The following is a 19,228-nucleotide window of genomic DNA, read 5'->3' as shown; positions in this document are numbered from 1 at the left end:
AATATTACAGATTCTCACTAAATGTCAAAATAGTTCTATAAATAATATCTGGCAACTGTAGAGAACCTCTTACCTCAAGATGGTCAGGCATGCTTAACAGTTTCGGCTGGCTCTAATATCTCTTACCACCCTCCCAATCAAGACAATATTGGTTTCCCCAAATACTGGGGTGATTACACAGGAATCTATGCTTTATTTCAGCAATTCTACACTCTGAGAGCCTGAATCTCTTTGGAAATTGTAAGTCACATTCACCAAATTTATCCAGGCTGCAAAGTGACGTCCATAAACAGCTCTATTAGATAATAAATTCCTCCCCCTATAAGGGACACATCTTATCCATCCCCTGAAGGAGGATTTGTTTATACTTGTTGAATAAGTAGAGTAAATGAAGAATGAATGAATGAACATCAAAGAGTAGCGTAATGTGAAAATTTTTTTATGCTGAGCACTATATTGTAATCTGACCCAAACTCCATTAGAAGTGGGCATATAAAGCTTTTCAAATTAACCCATAAAATGAATACCAGCTGTATACACTCATAGTAATTTTAATTTTTCACAGCAGTTTTTCTCTTTTCAATGAAAACATAAAGAGGAACATTACAACTCTCACTTTTTTTTAAACAGTGAACCCAACAGGTAACCCATGTGGCAATACAGTTGGGATTTCCATGGATTACGGAGGGAGAACCTGACAAACAGCTGGATACCACATAGGAGAACCAACAGACCAAGGCAGGCCACAGCAGTACAGGGCTTTATATTAGTATACAGACATCAGGGATTCACCTAACAAATAAATCATGTCATTTGCTGGATCATAATATTGTTCACTAACAGAAGCTAAACAAATGTAAATTTACTAAAATAGGCAATATCCAACACTGTGCTGACCTGGAGACATTATCCTGCTATTTATTGAAAGAGACCACATCCAAACCAATTATAAGCTCAAAGTGAAGCTCTCTAAGAATAAAGGCAATTTTTTGTATCTTTATATTTTAACAGAACAGGAAACTTCTGGTGAAAGAGTGAACATGATCAGTGAGCAAATAAAATTTTTAGCCAAAACTACATTGAGAACCCATCCATTAAGTTGGCATTATTGTTTGTCACCACCAGCACACTTTTAATTGTATCTTTGAACAGGATACCTCAACCAGTTTGTGCAGTGAATTGCTGTTCCTTTCTCCCAAACCTTGAGATTAAGGCAAAGAAAGCACTGAAGATTATGGAAGGAAACATTGCTACCAACTGTATCCTTTTCCCACGTTGGAAATTACTGTCAGAGAAGCATGGTAGCAACAGCTGACTTGGAACTCTATCAGATAAGCATTACTCATGGAGCTAGAGGCAACAGAAAGTAGTGCTTATAGATTTGGCCCCAGCACTAAGAGAGCTGGATTCAAGTGCTGGCTTCCTCACTTACTAGCTGCATGATCAAGGGCCTCAGGTTTCCCAAATATAAGATGGGGATAACACCAGCACAACTAGCACAGAGGACTGAGGATACAACTAGCGCAGAGTAAGAGCTCAGTAACTGTTAGTCATTATTAAGAGTAGTATAGGTTTTATTAGCAGTAGTATCGACAAGAGGCATGCAAGGTACTAGGAAGAGCCTGTCCTTCTTTTAAAACAAACAAACCTGTTTTTGAGCCAAACTTCTTATCCTCCTTTACCTCAGTTTCCTTCCTCCATATAATACATTTCACAGAGTGTTGTAATGATTAAATTACATGACGTGCATATACAAAGGCCCTACTACAATGCCTCGCATACAACAGAAACGCTGAAAAGTATACCATTACCACTGGTGGAGTTCAATAATACGAAATGGTCAGAAAGCTTTGAGGAGGAAAGCACTGACAGCACCAGACTTCTGACTCAAATGGAAACTCAGCCCTTGTAAAAACCACCCAACTATCAAAGTTTCCCACATTTCTAAAGATAGCTGCATCCCAACGGTGGACCAGTGGAGCCCATTATTTCTCTTCCCAGATCTGCTCATCCTCTAGCGTTCCTAAGAGTAGATTCTACCTCCCTGGGACAATGTTTCTCAAACGCAGCCCTTCCTTTCCAGCCCCAAGGCCATGGACCCAGGTTGGGCCTTCCCCATATGTTAAAGGCTTTTATTGTTTTGTCCCTTGATGATGGATAGCATCCCTCCTCCCTTCTTATGGAAAACAGCTCCTACTCCCCCACAGGCCTGTGTGGGTTGACATACAACCCTTACTGGACCAATCAGAGATCTTCCCTAGAATTTATCAAATTGGCAGCAAGGAAAATGTAGCAGAGCCTCTTGAAGCTAGAATATGTGAGCTGGGAACTAATGGAAGCCATGCTTCCAACCTCCTGGGGAAAGCCCCTCTGAAAGACTAAAACTACTTTGATGAGACAGGCAGAGGCAAGTGAAAAGGGACAATGAATGGGCCTTTAAGTCTGACCAGCTGCATTCTGCTCTTCCCATTGTTTGGTGTCATGATCCAAAAAATTCATCTTTTTGCCTAGGCCAGTTCAAGTGGGGTTTCTGGCTCCTGGGGAAATTAATATCACCTCAAAGAGGCAAAAATGCTGCTACACCTGGGAGAAGACTAGAACCTGGCACTTAGTCTCTGCCAGGATCTTTTCCCTCCACTATCACCCATGTGACTTACTAGGTCACCCTCCCTCTCACCTACTGTTCATCAGCGTCCTCAACAGGCAGATAGCTTAGTCACTGAGAACTCCCAAGCATTACCTCCAAGACTCCCTCTACCAGTCTTAATTCTTTTCTTCATGCAAGTTTGGAAAATCCTAGAAAAGGACTCTGACTGTTTTGGTTTGGGGCCAGTGCCCATCCCTGGACCAGTCAACTATATGGTCATGATATTATGTACAACACAGCCACTATACACAGACCACTGTGTCCACCACACCACAGCAAAATGAGCATTTCATTTGAAGTCCCTCATAATTTGTCCCCAACATGCCTTTTAAGCTAATCTCCCATCACACACCTACATAAAACCCACACTCCAGACACACTGAATTACTCAATATATTCAGAAATAAACCACACACCTTCATGGCTCCATGCTTTGTTCCCTCTGCCTCTAATGAACTCTATCCTTGAACTCTCAAAATTCTTGTCCTTAAAGACCCAGCTAAAAATCCACCCCCCATTGCCTTCCACCTCTCAAAATTAGTCTCTTTATCCTCACCACTCATATACCCTGTACTGTATTTACTTACAAATATGTCTTACTTCCCCCACCAGATTTTAAGCTCCTCAGGGTCAGAGACCCCAATATATTCATCTTTCTATCCTTCAGTATGTAATGCAATACCATGTACTTAATCAGGACTCAATAAATATTTGGCAAATGAATGATCCTTCAGAAATGCTGATTACGTATCATCAACCATTGGTCACTAAATAACAGTGGAACACCTCCTCTACCTGGGAAACTACTTTAGAACCTAACTTCCTTAATATTACCACTACATAAGCTTTCTGTGGTAGAAATAACTGACCAAGATACAGATATATAGCCTTCCCACTATCTTCCAGACAGCCAAAGTCAGCCTTTAAAAAGGAAATCTCCATTCTTGATGGCCACACCATTAAATATATTCAAGCAAAGTGCAACATTTTGTGCTGAACAAGATTTTCTTCACTACACTAAAATGGCAAAAGATTTCTATATTTCTATATTGCTCATCATTACCTTCCGGCAGGAAGGAAAAGATACAGAAACAAGCAGCTTAGTTTTCACTCTTACACGATCCCAACCTCAACTCTGTTTTCCCAAGTCAAAACACAGCTTTAGACTACATATCAGCACAGCAGACTCAATGTTCACAGCATGGCAGATATAGGAAATAGAAGCAAGTATTCATCAATTTTACAAGTCATTTGGCAAAACAAGTACTCTGAGATTAACTCCACACACCCTCAAGTCTGGTGTTCTATTCTAATGTAGCTGACCATGTTTGAGTCAAGGGCTTCCAATCTACTTTGAAATGCTGCCAGAATGAGCTCTGAGGCTCAGCCAGCTAAAGGAATCCAGAGCCTGGTGTTGGATTTCACTTCTGGTCCTATAGGAATCTCCTCCTGGAGCTACAGAATACCAGTGTAGCCACAGGCTACAGATATCATAAAAGGCCACTGCTGCTTCTATATAATCTGTTGAACTTGGTACTCTGGAGTCAAATATACAGAAGACATGCAGAAACCCAATACATGGTTTTCCAAGTCAATGCACTATATTTGATTGATAATAAACCTGAAGAAGACTCCTATGACCTGAACTTGGAAAGCCCTATAATATAGCCAAATGGATTTTCATTAGGTATATATAATTGAAAAGTTTCCTACTTTGCACTATCAGGAGGAAGATAAGAAACATTTAACAAAGATTAATTATGTGCCAGGTGATTTTTGGCACATCTTATCTCATTTAATCCTCACAACAATCCTGTCCACTTTTTATAGTCAAGTAGCTAATAAATGGCAGAGCTAGGATTAAACCTACATCGAGCTAGCTGATCCCCAAGTCCACATCCTTTCCACTAAGCCACACTACCTCCTGTCTACTTTGCTCTGATAAACAAACTTTAAAAATTCAAGGAACTAAATGGAACGTGGTATCCTGGATTGGATAGAGAGACAGAAGACAGATATTAGCGAAAAAACTGGTGAGTCCAAAAAGAGGTCTGGAGTTTAGTTAATAGTATTGCGCCAATGTTAATTTGTTTGGACAAAGTATCATTATAATATAAGGTGTTAACATTATGGGAAATTAGGTAAAGAGTAGGTGGGAACTCTGTACTCTTTTTAAGACTGTACTGTAAGTCAAAATTATTCTAAAATAAAAAGCATATTTTTTAAAAGTCAAGGAAGTTATGAATCTCAGATATCGTCCAGAAGTCCAATACCCAACTGGATATTTCCAATGGGGCAGAAACGTGTGGTCTTTTCCATAATTATAAATTTTGAATCTACCAGAGATGTCAGTGCTGGCTGGCTTCATTAGTGTAGTACAAAAGCAAGTTAACTCCAAACTCACATGACACCTTGGTCGTTGACCAGCAATAAAAATGCAGCCCGTCCTCAAAAAAGGAAAACCTCATCAAGCTGATCACGATAGCAGGTGACCTAAACAGCTGCTTTATAATATGCTGAAGTAAGCATTTATGGGTAATTGGGGAGCAGAAACAACACAAAGCCACCCAGAAGTAAAGGTTAGGATGATGTCATTAAAATGTTGGATTTTTGAGAAAGAGTACCGGCAGGTAGACCCAACTGACCCACAGTCATCAGAGAAGCAGAGATGGGTTCATCTTTTTTTGAGTGAAGACCTCATGCAAACCATGAAGGAAAGAGACACAGCTGCAGAAAGCAGCAGACTCCACCCCTACGGGCACTTCACCTCAAACCAAAGGGCAGTCTCCCATCTGTTTATGCTGTGGAAATGGCTGCTGATCCCGCAATGACCTCCTCCAAGACACCTGCACACAGAGGAGGTTTCTACCAGGAATATCATCTCCAAAACACTGTCCATACACTTATATTAAAAATGTTCATATAGAGGCTTAAATCTCCATGCTGTTATTATAATCTAAAAGTTAGATCTCTTCTACCCTACCGACCCAGAATAAACATATGGTAAAACATTCTATACGTTCAGTTGTAACACGTTCAACTCAGTTGGGTTGCCAGCCCGCCAAGTGACTTAAGGTTAAACACATTTTTTTTGAAGGCTTCTTGTTTTTGTGTTCTCAGTGGGCTATTTATACCGTTTTCAAGCATTCCCCCCGCCTTTGGAATTTTAATTTACTGTGAGTGCTTCCCCCTTAGAGCATTCCCTAGTGCCATTTTATTCTTGACCCTTTTGAATAAAAATCCTTAATGAAGACATCTGAAAGGGGGGTGAAGGGCAGTAGAGAGACACCAGGGAAGCTTCTGAATTGTCCTCTGAAATTTTGTCATCTAGATGCTGAGGGTGGTCTCTTTGTTCAGAGTTTCGCATCCGGACCTTAAGGCCACATAATTAATGTTCCCACTGGAATCGTAGGGACTCTCTTTGAAAGAGTCTGTTGTCCAGTTTTCAGGCCACATTAGGCATGTTCCCGCCCAGGAGCAGGGCCTGAAAAGAATGTCGGTGTTTCCCTTCAGGTATAGGTGCCTGGGGGTCAGGGGGAGAGGGAACGGCAAGGGGTGGAGTGGGAGGCGGGTGATCGACAGGGATAGAAACGGTGTCTCCTCCTCCCTCTGAATGTGAAATAGCCAATGAGGTGGCGCGGCCGGGCCGGCCGGGCCGCCAGTGCCATATAGTATGCAGCAACCGGAGGAGTCACGTTGGGGGAACGGCAGAAAGCAGCTATCCTTTTACACTACTTTGCTCTAGCAGCTATCTTAATGGTGACTGCGTGGCCGGGGGGAAACCTGATCGGCCAGATCCAGCCGAAACCGGGAGGGAGGGAGTGGGCTTTCCGGAGGGGGGAGGGGGGAGGGACACGAAGAAGGAGGAGTAAGAGAGGGGAAAAGAAAGAGGAAAAGAGTGCGAGGGAGTGAGGGAGGGAGGAAAATAAACAACAAAAAAATGTCCTCTTCCTCCCCCACCGGGCAGATTGCAAGTGCGGCGGACATCAAGCAGGAGAATGGGATGGAAAGCGCCTCGGAAGGGCAGGAGGCGCCCCGAGAAGTGGCGGGGGGCGCGGCGGCGGGGCTGAGCCCCCCGGCTCCAGCCCCTTTCCCCCTGGAGCCGGGGGACGCCGCGGCCACCGCCGCCAGGGTGAGCGGAGAGGAAGGGGCAGTGGCTGCAGCGGCGGCGGCCGGAGCGGCGGCGGATCAGGTACAACTCCACTCGGAACTTCTGGGCAGGCACCACCACGCCGCGGCCGCCGCCGCCGCCGCGCAGACCCCACTGGCCTTCTCGCCCGACCATGTCGCCTGCGTGTGCGAGGCGCTGCAGCAGGGGGGCAACCTGGACCGCCTGGCCCGGTTCCTGTGGTCCCTGCCCCAGAGCGACCTGCTACGTGGCAACGAGAGCCTGCTGAAGGCGCGGGCGCTGGTGGCCTTCCACCAGGGCATCTACCCTGAGCTCTACAGCATCCTCGAGAGCCACAGCTTCGAGTCGGCCAACCACCCGCTGCTGCAGCAGCTCTGGTACAAGGCGCGCTACACCGAGGCCGAGCGAGCCCGCGGCCGGCCGCTGGGCGCCGTGGACAAGTACCGGCTGCGCAGGAAATTTCCCCTGCCCCGCACCATCTGGGACGGCGAGGAGACGGTGTATTGTTTCAAGGAGAAGTCGCGCAACGCGCTCAAGGAGCTCTACAAGCAGAATCGCTACCCTTCGCCCGCCGAGAAGCGGCACCTGGCCAAGATCACCGGCCTCTCCCTCACCCAGGTCAGCAACTGGTTCAAGAACCGCCGGCAGCGCGATCGGAACCCCTCTGAGACCCAGTCCAAAAGGTGAGCGCCAACTTTCCTCCTCCTCCCCCTTCCTCTCCCCAACCCCCTTCCCAGCTTTCTTTTCCTCCAAGTGCTTGCAAACATGGCGCTTACCTTCCCCACCAGCCTGGTCCGGCTGCCCACCTCTCCCCGCCCCCCACCTCTCTCCCCGGCTGGGGGAGGGGGGGTGGCGGCGGCGAGGGGCGGGGGAACCTTGCTCCTTACCCTGCCCCCACCTCCCCCCAGAAGTTTCTGGTCGCCCGCCTAGGTCTCAGTCCCCGCCCCCACCTCGGCTGGTCACTGCTGCCCGGTTTCCCACCCCCATCCCTCTGGCTTTGAAGTTGCCACTCTCTCCCCGGTTCTGGCCGGGCGAAGGATCGTGTGTAGACGCCGGAAAGGCAGTTCTCGCTGCCGCCCGATGCCCACGGAGGTTGCCAGCGCCCGCCGGGGTCTGCACCTCCATGGGGTCACGCCGGCCCGGCGCGCGCACGCGCTCCCGGACCCCCAGGGTTCGGCTGCCCCAGGCAGGCGCTGGAGGTGGCCGTGGCCGCTCCGGAGGGAGAAGAAAGTTGGTGGGGTCTGGAAGCGCAGAAGGGGGTCTGGGGACGTCGAGGTTTTATATGACAGAGTTAATCATTCACCCTGCCCGCTGTGGTTCCCTTCGCGGCCGCGGCAACTGTGGGGTGTTGGTGCGGCTCGGCTCTGCGGTGTTTTGAAACCTGATTCTGAACTCCTTCGGATCGAATTTCAGCGCCGCCGGGGTGGTGGGGCTAGAGGGCGGCTTCCCCGGCCCCCGAACCCTGCGGGGCTCCCTCCCGGTGTGGTGATTGGGGCTGGGGGCAGGCTGGCACCAGGCGGACAGCAGGGAAGGACTGGGGGCGCTATCCACTCCGCACCTCTTTGAGCGCCCACCCTGGCGGGTTTGAACTTTTTGACTGCCAGGTATTTTTTCCCAACCGGTAGAAAATACCGGGTTTTCCTCCTCTTTTGTACGTTCTCCTGAGTCAGACACCTGGTCTGTGTGTATTGTTGGACAAAGTAAAGAGAAGGTCGCCGAAAGGGATGGTGTCGCCAGCCCCGCGGGGAAAGGAGAGAAAGAATCCAAAAGCAGCTCGAAGGTTCTGCTCAGGGGAGGAATCTGGGAGCCGGGGAGCCCGGCCCGGCGGGGAGAAGGTGATCACCCGACGCGTTCCAGAGCCCGCCGCGGGCCGCTCCTGCCCGTTTCTCGCCCAAGGCAGGAGGGAGGCTCCGTGCCCGAACCCGGCCTCGCGGTAACCAAAACAAAACGCGCACTGCGACCTGTGTGCACCCCTCCGCGGACTTGCGGGGGCGACCCAGAGGAGGCGCCTTGGTAACTCCACGCCACCTGTCCCCGTGCCTACTTGAGGCAGCGGATCCTGTCGGCGACGGAATCCGATGGGCAGGGGGTAGGGGGGTGGGGAGCGGGCGCGGCGCGCCGGCCAGCTGCCCTGGAGCCTCCACTCCCTGGCCGGGCGCGTTCCCCGCGTCTCCTCAGCCACACTCAGCCTGCTTCGCCCCACCAACACACACACTCGCTCCCAGCCCAGTTGCCTGGTTGAGGCCCCTTTCCGGATCTACCTCCCACCCGCATCCCCGGTGAGTCACCCTCGCAGACGGCGACGGCGGCTCAGCCTCAGCTCGTAAATCAAAGCGCCTTCTGCGCTCCTGGCCCCGCAGTCCGGGGTGATCCCCTCCCCTCGGCATGAAAGCGAACCGACCTCGGGGCACTGCAGAGATGTCGAATCTTCTGCCGGGCCAAGTCCCGCCGCGCTCCAAACTACCTCTGTCCTACCATCCTTTCTCCCCCGGCCCAGCCTCCGACCAAATGGGAAACACCCACCACTACCCCTCCCCAGATTTGGTATTTACCCCCAAATCGGAGAACTGAGGAACACAGTCTTGTTTGGAACAGAACAGAAGGACTGAGGGTGCTGGGGAAGGGGTCTGAAAGATACAAGGCCACTGAGTGACCCACACCCTTTCCCTCCCACCTCACCAGGGCACTGGATGGTGTTTGTTAAATAGGCCCCTATGGCTTTCTTTGGATTCAAAGGCGACTGCACATAACAGTTCTTGGGTTGAAAGTGCCTTTCCTACAACAAGACAGCCACTTTGTTGAATGAGACAGTTGTCAGTCTGGTGGAGTAGAAGTTTGGGAGCAGGTGAGAAAATGATCTCTTGTTAACTAACTGGCAGACAAAACTGAGTACTTCCCACCTCCTGCTCCTTTGACAGTTTCATTTACCTCCAAAATCACACTAATCTGAATTGGTTTGAGGGGAAGGGAAAGAGTTCCTAAACAGAAATGACTGACCACCCCTTTAATGAGTTTTTTTTTTCCTGTGGTATAGGTAGCAGCATATTTAACAGTAATAAATAACTTCAGTGCTATAAAAACATATAGACAATTCTGTAAATCCTATTAGCTGAATTTATATCTTTTAGACCTCTGGACTTTCCCTGAACTTATTATTAGTAAAGGTTATTGAGACATGAGATTTCCTCTTCTCAGATGCCCTGGTCAGAATCTGCTGAAAGGCCTCAGAGCTAAAACAAGACTAGAAGACTTAACTGCTGTGCTTTCCTTAAACACTACCTTTAATGGGATTAGAGGCTGGTTTTCCAAACAGTTGGCACTATATAGATTGCCATTCCCATGACTTTCTGAATGTCTTGATTTCCTCCTCTGTACAGTGAGTCGGATGGCAATCCTAGCACTGAAGATGAATCCAGCAAGGGTCATGAAGATTTGTCTCCTCATCCACTCTCCAGTTCATCCGATGGTGTCACCAACCTCAGCCTTTCCAGTCACATGGAGCCAGTATATATGCAACAAATTGGAAATGCTAAAATATCATTAAGCTCTTCTGGAGTTTTGTTGAATGGAAGTTTGGTACCTGCCAGTACTTCACCTGTCTTCCTTAATGGTAATTCTTTCATTCAGGGACCCAATGGAGTTATCCTTAATGGATTAAGTGTGGGAAATACACAGACAGTGTCACTGAACCCACCAAAAATGGCATCAAACATTGTGAGCAATGGTATATCCATGACTGACATACTGGGGTCTACCTCCCAGGATGTGAAGGAATTCAAAGTTCTCCAGAGTTCTTCAACTAACTCAGCAGCCACCACCTCCTATAGCCCCAGTGCTCCTGTGTCATTCCCAGGGCTGATACCCAGCACTGAGGTGAAAAGAGAAGGTATTCAAACAGTGGCTTCCCAGGATGGAGGTTCTGTAGTGACTTTTACCACACCAGTGCAAATTAACCAGTATGGCATCGTCCAGATCCCCAATTCCGGAGCAAGCAATCAGTTCCTTAATGGGAGCATTGGATTCTCTCCACTGCAGCTGCCTCCTGTTTCAGTGGCAGCTTCACAAGGTAAAAGTCTGGTTTGGTACCGTAATGCACCAGTGAATGTTTTAGCCAGCTGCTGTAAATGACGCATTTGGTGAGAGCTATAGATTGCTGTTACTGTTCAGGTACCTTACTGGCTGCCACAGCTGCAGAATAGCCTTGATTTGTTCCTCTTTCTTCACAACATCCATGTAATATCCAGCTTGCTTGGTTCCCTGGCATCATGGGGGTGGGTTTTTATTTTCCCAATAACTGAATGGAAAAATACAGTTCGTAGTGAGTCCTGCCAGTTCTACAATTATAGAAATATGCTAAGTCAATCGGTGCTTACAAAGTAACTCACTGCTTGACATTTTAAGATTAAAAATTAATAATATTGCTAGAACACAAAATAAGTCAAGCAGTTGGTAAGAATGTGTAGACTTCACCTAAGCATTTTTTATTTGACCAAAAGGAGTTTTAGAAGAGCGAGCTAAAGAGACTGGATCATTTGCGTTTGATTCATGTTCCTCCTATAAGTAAGACTAACAGACCTAAAGGGAGAACAGAGGAGTATGTGATTGTCTGTTGCTATGCATGTATACTTGCCCCCTAAATGTGTGGGTTTATTTATGGAGGTAACTGTAAGCCTTATTTTATATGTTGGTGGCTTTACTCAGGCATCTGCTAAAGGAAGCACTGATCTGAAATTTGGGAAACCTGAGGCTGATATGCCAGTTCTTCAATGACTTTAAGCAAATCTGGATGGCTCTGTGTCATTGTTTCTCTGTAGAAACAGGAATGGTTAGAATGGCAGTGGAGGTTGCAGAGCTGCTAGAATTCAGGAGTGGGAGATGTTAGTGCATATTTGCCTTCCTGGAAGCAAATCTGAAAGTCCAAATTTTTACCCAAACAAAATAAGTGACTGTTTGCCTTAAAGATCAGCTTCCTGTAAAATGGTTTTATCCAAAAAAAAACACCTCAATTTATATACAACTCTTGTTTCCACAACTATGGTCTACTTCAGTTTGTTTGAGGCATTAATGGAAGAATTGTTGTGCAGTAAATTCCATTCTGTTCATTTGTTTCTCTTTAGGTAAAATGGTAGTATAGTAACACACGACAGTCCTGCAGCATGCTATTTATTTCTTCATTGTTCCAGGCTATGGAAAGGATTAAGCTTAGTCACTATCCAACACAGGGCAAAAATAGGAAAACCACAGGGAGAGCCAAAGTGCTTAGTTTACAATACTTTAATGTGGATCTAACCCTTTTTCTCTCTTTAGGAAATTTCCAAATAGTAGGTAACATTTTAAAGACAACAAATTTGAGCAAAAAGCATGGTATGTACATTGGGGGAGAAGAAAAGCAGGAGTACTTCTCACACATAAACTAAAAAAGTGCTACCATAGAAAATTATTACAAACTAATAGCTAATTCTTAAAATGGGACATTTAATATGAATAAGAACAGCATTTTCAGTTAAAGTAGCTAAGATCAAATGACAGAGCTGTCAATCCTTAGACTTGTCTGGGTGAGTTGAAGACATAAGTTTAACCAGATGGCCCAGGAAACAACGTTCCCTTAGAGTAACTGTGTATTGCAGTTCTCAGTAAAGCATTTGGGGATTCAGCCTTTCTCAAAACAGATACCAAGCCTTTCCTAAAAATGGCTAGACAAGGTAGATGATCTTTCTATAGTCGAAATTTATATAGAAAAGCAGAATCTCTATTTCTTTTGCTCACTTTATAATCTGAGTAAATAAAGGGTTTTTTTTAAGCATCATTATAAAATTATACTTTGTACCTATATCATTTCTCAACTGGGTTTTTTTAACTGATTTTGAAATGATTGTTCAATTTATAATTCAATTGCAGCTATACTTAAATATCAAGTTTTAGATCACATCTGCTTTTCCCCCTTCATCTATGTATTTTATAATACCTACACATTTAGAAATATTATTTTATTTATATTCCGTAGCAGTTTGGGAAAATGTCACACCTATTATGTTATATATAGCCCTATCAAAAAATAATGAATCATTTTGTTCACAAATACACTGGCAAACAATTTCACAAACGCATACACACAACAAAGTAACCATCTATTTCAGATGTCTTTTGCTACAGTTTAGTAGTCAACAAGAATTTTAAAGCCTTTTTAGTTTGTTTGACATGGAACAAAGATTTACGTTAGAGAAGAGCTCAAACATATGTAGAAATGTTTTTCTTAAGTTCAAATAAAGTGTTTTCATTTTTTGTTTGTTTAAAGCCATTCCTTTGCATTTAAGGTGCTTAAAAATGTTTGGGGGCTTCCCTGGTAGCGCAGTGGTTGAGAGTCCGCCTGCCGATGCAGGGGACACGGGTTCGTTCCCCGGTCCGGGAAGATCCCACGTGCCGCGGAGCGGCTGGGCACGTGAGCCATGGCCGCTGAGCCTGCACGTCCGGAGCTTGTGCTCCAAAATGGGAGAGGCCACAGCAGTGAGAGGCCAGCGTACCGCAAAAAAAAAAAAGAATGTTTGGAAGACATATAAACAGCCCTGTGACATACATTTATCGATAGAGGTGGCAGCGTAATCACAGTTATTCTATTAATTCAAGGAGGGAAATGTTTTAGGTGAATTACCTTTAACATTAGGCTGTTTTCTCAAAATAATGAAGAGTTTACTGAACATCTAATTCAAGATCAGGGTAAACATCCTGCTTGAATTATTCTGTCACAAAACTCCCCCATGTCCACCTTTCCTTTAATGGCAAGATAATTGCCATTATTTCACTGTGCCTAGGAAAAGACTCAGAAAGAAAAGGGTTTTATTTGATGGTGTGAGTTGCGGGGGAGGGGGTCTAATTTGTCTGCATTGTCTGAGTTAGCTGATTTGAACAACTCAGCTTTCTACTTCTATTTCTTTTACTACTTCTGGTCTCTGTAGAACATTATAATGAGAGTCTCAAAAGATACAAACCTTTTACAGAAGCATTAGCTCTAGCTCTTTATGTTAATCTGTGTTTTAAAAAGCACATTTCATTATTATCATTAATTCTTCCTGTCACTACAACACTGAAAATTCAGAACTAGCACAACAAAAGGAAAAAAAAAAAAAACTATTGAATGTTTTGTTGACTTGACTTTATGGTTAGTTTGGTGAAACTTTGCAACTTGTCTGTACAGGTTTATATGGTTAACTGTAAGCCCCAGGGTAACTCATTTATGTGGTATTTTCTGCATTTCCGTTTATATTTTATGTCAGTTACTGAGCTTGCCCTGAACAAAGGCATTCTCTTTCACATTTTTGTTTTCTAGTTCTAACTGGCAGAGCGAGCAATAACTATCAACTAATTGAGAGATATCAACTCTCAGTAATACTGAACCAGAAACTTGACTGAAATTAGAACTTGGAAACAACATTTTTTTTTTTTTCACATTTGATTTCTAAGCCAGTAGTTCTTGCTCCAGCTTCATCACCAGAATTACTCAAGGAGTTAAAAATACACCTGTTCTGGGATTTACTGAGTCAGATAGATAGATTCTCAGGAGTGGAGTCTTGAAATCTGTAGTTTTAAGTGCCCAAGGTGATTCTACGGAACCTGAGAAAAATCATGTGTGTAAAAAATAACTTTTTTCTTTCCTTATCAGCCCCATCAATGATAATCTGTACTTTATTTTTTTTTTTTTAGGTAATATTTCAGTAAATTCAAGCACTTCAGATGGGAGCACATTTACAAGTGAGTCCGCCACAGTCCAGCAAGGAAAGGTTTTCTTGAGCTCTCTTGCTCCCAGTGCAGTGGTATACACTGTTCCTAATTCAGGCCAGACTATAGGATCTGTTAAACAGGAGGGTGTGGAGAGGAGCCTGGTGTTTTCTCAGTTGATGCCTGTCAATCAGAATGCACAAGTAAATGCAAACCTGTCTTCTGAAAGTATCTCGGGAAGTGGCCTCCACCCACTGTCCTCCTCCTTAGTTAATGTATCCCCAACTCACAATTTTTCCCTGACTCCCGCTACCATACTAAACCCCACTGAGCTAAACCCTGACATTGCTGATAGCCAGCCAATGTCTGCACCTGTGGCAAGCAAATCTACTGTGACATCTGTCAGCAACACTAACTATGCAACTCTTCAGAACTGCTCCCTTATTACTGGTCAAGATCTATTATCAGTACCCATGACCCAGGCTGCCCTTGGGGAAATAGTTCCCACAGCTGAAGCCCAGGTGAGTCACCCCTCCCCTACAGTACACCAGGATTTTGTCAGAGAACATCATCTGGTTATGCAATCAGTAGCTAACATAAAAGAGAATTTCTTAACAAATTCTGAGAGCAAAGCAACAAGCAACTTAATGATGCTGGACTCCAAATCCAAGTATGTCCTAGAGGGCATGGTTGAGACTGTCTGTGAAGACCTGGAAACAGACAAAAAAGAGCTTGCCAAGCTCCAGACTGTCCAATTGGATGAAGAGATGCAAGACTTGTAAACTTAATTTCTTTTTTTTTTTTTCTGGCATCAGCAGGCAAATCTTTTCATGAAGACCTGAGGACATAAAGGATTTTCCCATTTGAAGGGAAACATTAGTTTTGCAAGTAAATGCATTCAAGAGACTTTGGATTGATCTGTGAAGATCACAGTTAAATATGCAGGAGTAGAACTGCATTACTGCAGCCTTTTTGTTCACATGTGTTCTCTTTTAGATAGATGGAGACAGAGGAACAAGATGAAATATATCAAGAAGTCAAAGTGTATCATTTGGTTGACTTAACATAATTCTAAGATCAAATGGAACTTGATAAATAGTTTTCTAAATTAAAAATGTATACACTTAAGGTAGAAATTAAATATCACTACAGAGCGTTAGAAACAATACAATTCTTTTTGTTTACTTTTACTCCACGGGCATTGGTAAGGCTAAGAAGCATAAAAGGTACTCTACACTATTCTAAGGGTATATTTTTGAATATATGCATTTCTGTTTTTCAGCATTTTTGTGAAAGTCTTGGCTTGTCTCTATACATTTCCAAATGTGATTGGTAATAGTTCACTGTGGCTGAGAAAGTTTGCAACTCCACTAAAAACTCTGAAACAAACTTCAGTATGAGTGTAAATATATTAGTCCTACAAGCAAGAATTTGGGTAATTACAGTGAATTTTATTTATGCTGTATATGTTTCTCTTATACTTCAGACACTATGAACTGAAAAGAAAAATGTTTTCGTACTGTTTAATTTATTTTTATTGTTTGAACAGGAAGTGAACAGTTATTTCCAACAAAGTTTTACTTTTTGTAGGATTTTAAAAGTAATGATTTTTATCAGGAGTCTATTAAGGTCAATATTAATAACACTGAAACAAGAAATCTAACTCCCAGTATTGGAATTTTGGTACTTTTTTTCACATCCTTGTTCTTTATTTAGCAACTCTGATTCATTTAAATATATTTTCTACAGAATTCTATGTGCCTTTTTACCTTGTGGCCTTTTTATTATTCTTACTAAGGTACAGAAGTTTCAACAGAAGCACTGATGACTCCTTTCTACTATCCAACAGGGTTAATTTCACAGAATTGCTCTAAATCTGAAGAACTTAAGTTTCACTTATATTATTAGAGTTAATGTTTATGATGCAAGCGGTTGAACAATTAATTATTGTTGATACTTTTCATTACAAAGAAGTAACAGTTATAGACCACCATGTAAAACCAATTCTGGAGGCTATGAAAACAACCATTTTAAAGGAAAGAAAGAATATGTAACTTCTATTGAGCTGAATTATGTCCTGTTGAAACTTAGTTCTAAATGTTTTAACTCAGTTGTTACATTATGACATATGACTGTTGTTTGCACTATATTATCACCTCTTCTTTAAAAGTAAATCTTTCGGGGTTTCTGTAAGAAGCTTGTTTGATAATGTTGTGAGCTGTGGTTACAGTTTTTATCAGGACTCTGAACAGAAGATGTAATAATACAAATACATTTATGTAGTGAGTAAAGTCTCTGGCCTCTGAAAAGCAAGAAAAGTGAGAAAATGATCTCTTTAGAGATGACAGGAAGTTGTTGAACATGAAGATGTCACCACATATTGCTTTCTTTAAGATTGGAACAAAGGGTCCACTGTAAATGTCTACATGCCCATCAGCCTAGCACGTTGAATAAGGGCCAAAGAGGATTTAACTTTTGTTGTTATTGCAAATGGAACTTGCAGGCATAGGTGAAGAGCCCTTTGAAGAATTCTTCCCCCATCATTTATTTTCTCCCTCATCATTTTGATAAAGAACTTAGGTCCCATTTTTTTATGGAATTAGCGAATGTTCCTAAACTGCTGAAATTACGTGTTTTTTTGTTTTGTTTTGTTTTACAACATCAGGTCTTTTAGAGTTCCTTCCACTCCACCACTACTTATACAGCTTGTTTGTTTCTTTGGCTGTGTGCTGATCATGTTACTGAGATTAATTACATGGGTCTATAGTGCAGTTTACATGAAAATGATGTTTTCCACTTGATTGCTGCAAATATCAAGAGTTTGTTAATTATTTTAAAATACCCATCCAATAAGAAAGATGGGAAGGTTTAAAAAGTTATATATGTTATATATACATATATATAACAGGAAAAGTTTTGTGTCTTCCAAAAATATAAGACTCTCTTTTATTCACAGTTCTTCCTCTTTTCTTCCTTAAGAAAGAGAAAGATAGCACAAAACTTAAGACTTACCTAGGAAACCTATTCATACTCCAACATGATGTAATTATACCCCTACAGTTACTCCAGGTAGCTATACAATATACCAGGTAAGAATCAATGCACATTATAAAGAACTTGTTCTTTTCTATTCTTTCAGTAAAATAAGGGCCAGTTGTTATGTAGCCCATATATATGGGAATGAAATAAGATAAACCCCATGATCTCCTTGCACAGAATTGCAAATGTTTTTTTGCAGTACCAAGGGCCAGACTCAGAACCCTTGTCAAAATTTCCCTCTTACGTAAACCAATGCTTGAAGATGCTGCAAATGACCCTCTAATGATCCCCAAAGAGGAATCAGAATAGGGATAAATAACTCCCTGCAAACCCCAACCCCTGCTGCTGGCTGTGTGAGCCTATCTATGCACTCTATCAGTCAGAATTGATATATAGCTCTTAGTTACATCCAGTAAAGGACAGCCTGTTGTTTAAAGAGAAGGTGCATTTGTTCCTCAGTCAAGCAAGAGCACCTGTGTTGTACTGCTTTATAGCTCATGTATATTCATAGTAAAGAAAAGACTGAATTATACACGTTTCAGTGCCTTTCTTGTGTTACGAAAGGCAGGTAGATGTTATAGCCATAGATAAAATTCATAGTTGAATTGCACACTGACCTTAAATCTCTCTGTATATGCCCTTGCGTCTTGCATGTTAAAAGCTGGATAATTGGGTAGATTGCAGCCTGCCCTACTACATGTTAGACAAGTGTGCATTAGTACATAACCAGAAGTTCTTCATTCTTTAAAATGTTTTTGACAGATCATCTCATCATAAAAATATAAATAATTCAGGAAAACTGTGGGGAAAAGAATTACATTTTATAGAAGATGTTTCAAAGTCTTCTTAGAGCTTAGATAATAGAGTCTAACAGTTATTTTGTATCTAACTGATACATTTTATGTTAATTTCTTATTACCACCACACATTTTATTACTCAAAATTGTATAGCATGTGACTCTTTTGGCTTTCAGGGTTCTCAAAAATTTTTTATTCTTTTGTTGCATGTACTGTATGTTTAGAGGCAACCAGTTATATACTCAATATGGTTTTACTGTGCCTTACACAAAGAGAAAATCTATACAGAATGTATATCATGCGGTGGGGTAACAGAGTCTATACTGCACTGTTAGGTGATGGCACACAGAGCATGTCCCAGAACATTTCTGTGCTTAATTACCCAACCAAAGAGATCTAAAGTGTGTATGTTGTACTGTAATAGGGGTTTATGCCTGGACAATTAAGTGTTTTATTTGTTTTCTGAAATGATGTGAACTTATTTTTCTAAACACTATGCTAAATAAACTTTATATTTATACATACCTTATGTTGAAAAAGTTATTTATCCCTGGGAAAGCAGAGAAGAGTAAAGAGAAGAAAAACAAAAATCCACGAACATTTCATAGGCTTGCAAATATAAGAGGAGTCATTTTGGGAAAACAGTCTGTCGGTCTTTATACAAAATTACCCAACTCACTTAATTGTACTGCATACTCAGAGCTAAATGATTAGATTTCATCCTCCTTAAAGGAAAGAAATGTGTCATTCATTTAGGTGTCCCCAAATCTGAATCTGATACCATTTTCAATGGAATTAAATTGAAAGGTCCAAGGACCTTTCCTTTCCCAACCTTACTGAAAGAGCTCAGTATCACCCCATCTTTAAGGCACTCCCATTATCCAAAGTCTGGTTATACCACA

The 19,228-nt window shown here is 42.9% G+C and overlaps 1 protein-coding gene across 2 annotated transcripts; it reads left to right on the top strand.

Annotated features, from left to right (window-relative positions):
* Window positions 1-6,345: 6,345 nt before the first annotated feature.
* On the top strand, window positions 6,346-18,757 carry SIX4 (SIX homeobox 4). 2 transcript variants are annotated; one of them, XM_060293635.1, is made up of 4 exons: window positions 6,346-6,406; window positions 6,615-7,459; window positions 10,154-10,842; window positions 14,475-18,757. In XM_060293635.1, exons 1-4 carry the CDS (start codon window positions 6,404-6,406, stop codon window positions 15,269-15,271), a joined length of 2,334 nt encoding a protein of 777 aa, XP_060149618.1. In that variant the 5' UTR covers window positions 6,346-6,403; the 3' UTR covers window positions 15,272-18,757. The 2 variants fall into 2 exon arrangements, with proteins under 2 accessions (XP_060149618.1, XP_030711012.1); XM_030855152.2 differs by lacking the exon at window positions 6,346-6,406 and having other exon boundaries at window positions 6,588-7,459.
* Window positions 18,758-19,228: the final 471 nt, after the last annotated feature.

Source organism: Globicephala melas, chromosome 2 (genome assembly GCF_963455315.2).
Source record: "Globicephala melas chromosome 2, mGloMel1.2, whole genome shotgun sequence".
In the NCBI taxonomy this organism is placed as follows: domain Eukaryota; kingdom Metazoa; phylum Chordata; class Mammalia; order Artiodactyla; family Delphinidae; genus Globicephala; species Globicephala melas.
The sequence above is the reverse complement of the archived record's forward strand: the minus strand, read 5'-3'. Positions and strand labels throughout refer to the sequence as shown.

What these genes read in the sequence shown, in the direction of transcription:
- SIX4 (XM_030855152.2), top strand. Translation starts at nt 6,588, where the DNA reads ATGTCCTCTTCCTCCCCCACCGGGCAGATTGCAAGTGCGGCGGACATC. An exon ending in TCTGAGACCCAGTCCAAAAG is followed by an intron (nt 7,460 to 10,153) that starts GTGAGCGCCAAC and finishes TCCTCTGTACAG; the next exon opens with TGAGTCGGATGGCAATCCTA. An exon ending in TTCAGTGGCAGCTTCACAAG is followed by an intron (nt 10,843 to 14,474) that starts GTAAAAGTCTGG and finishes TTTTTTTTTTAG; the next exon opens with GTAATATTTCAGTAAATTCA.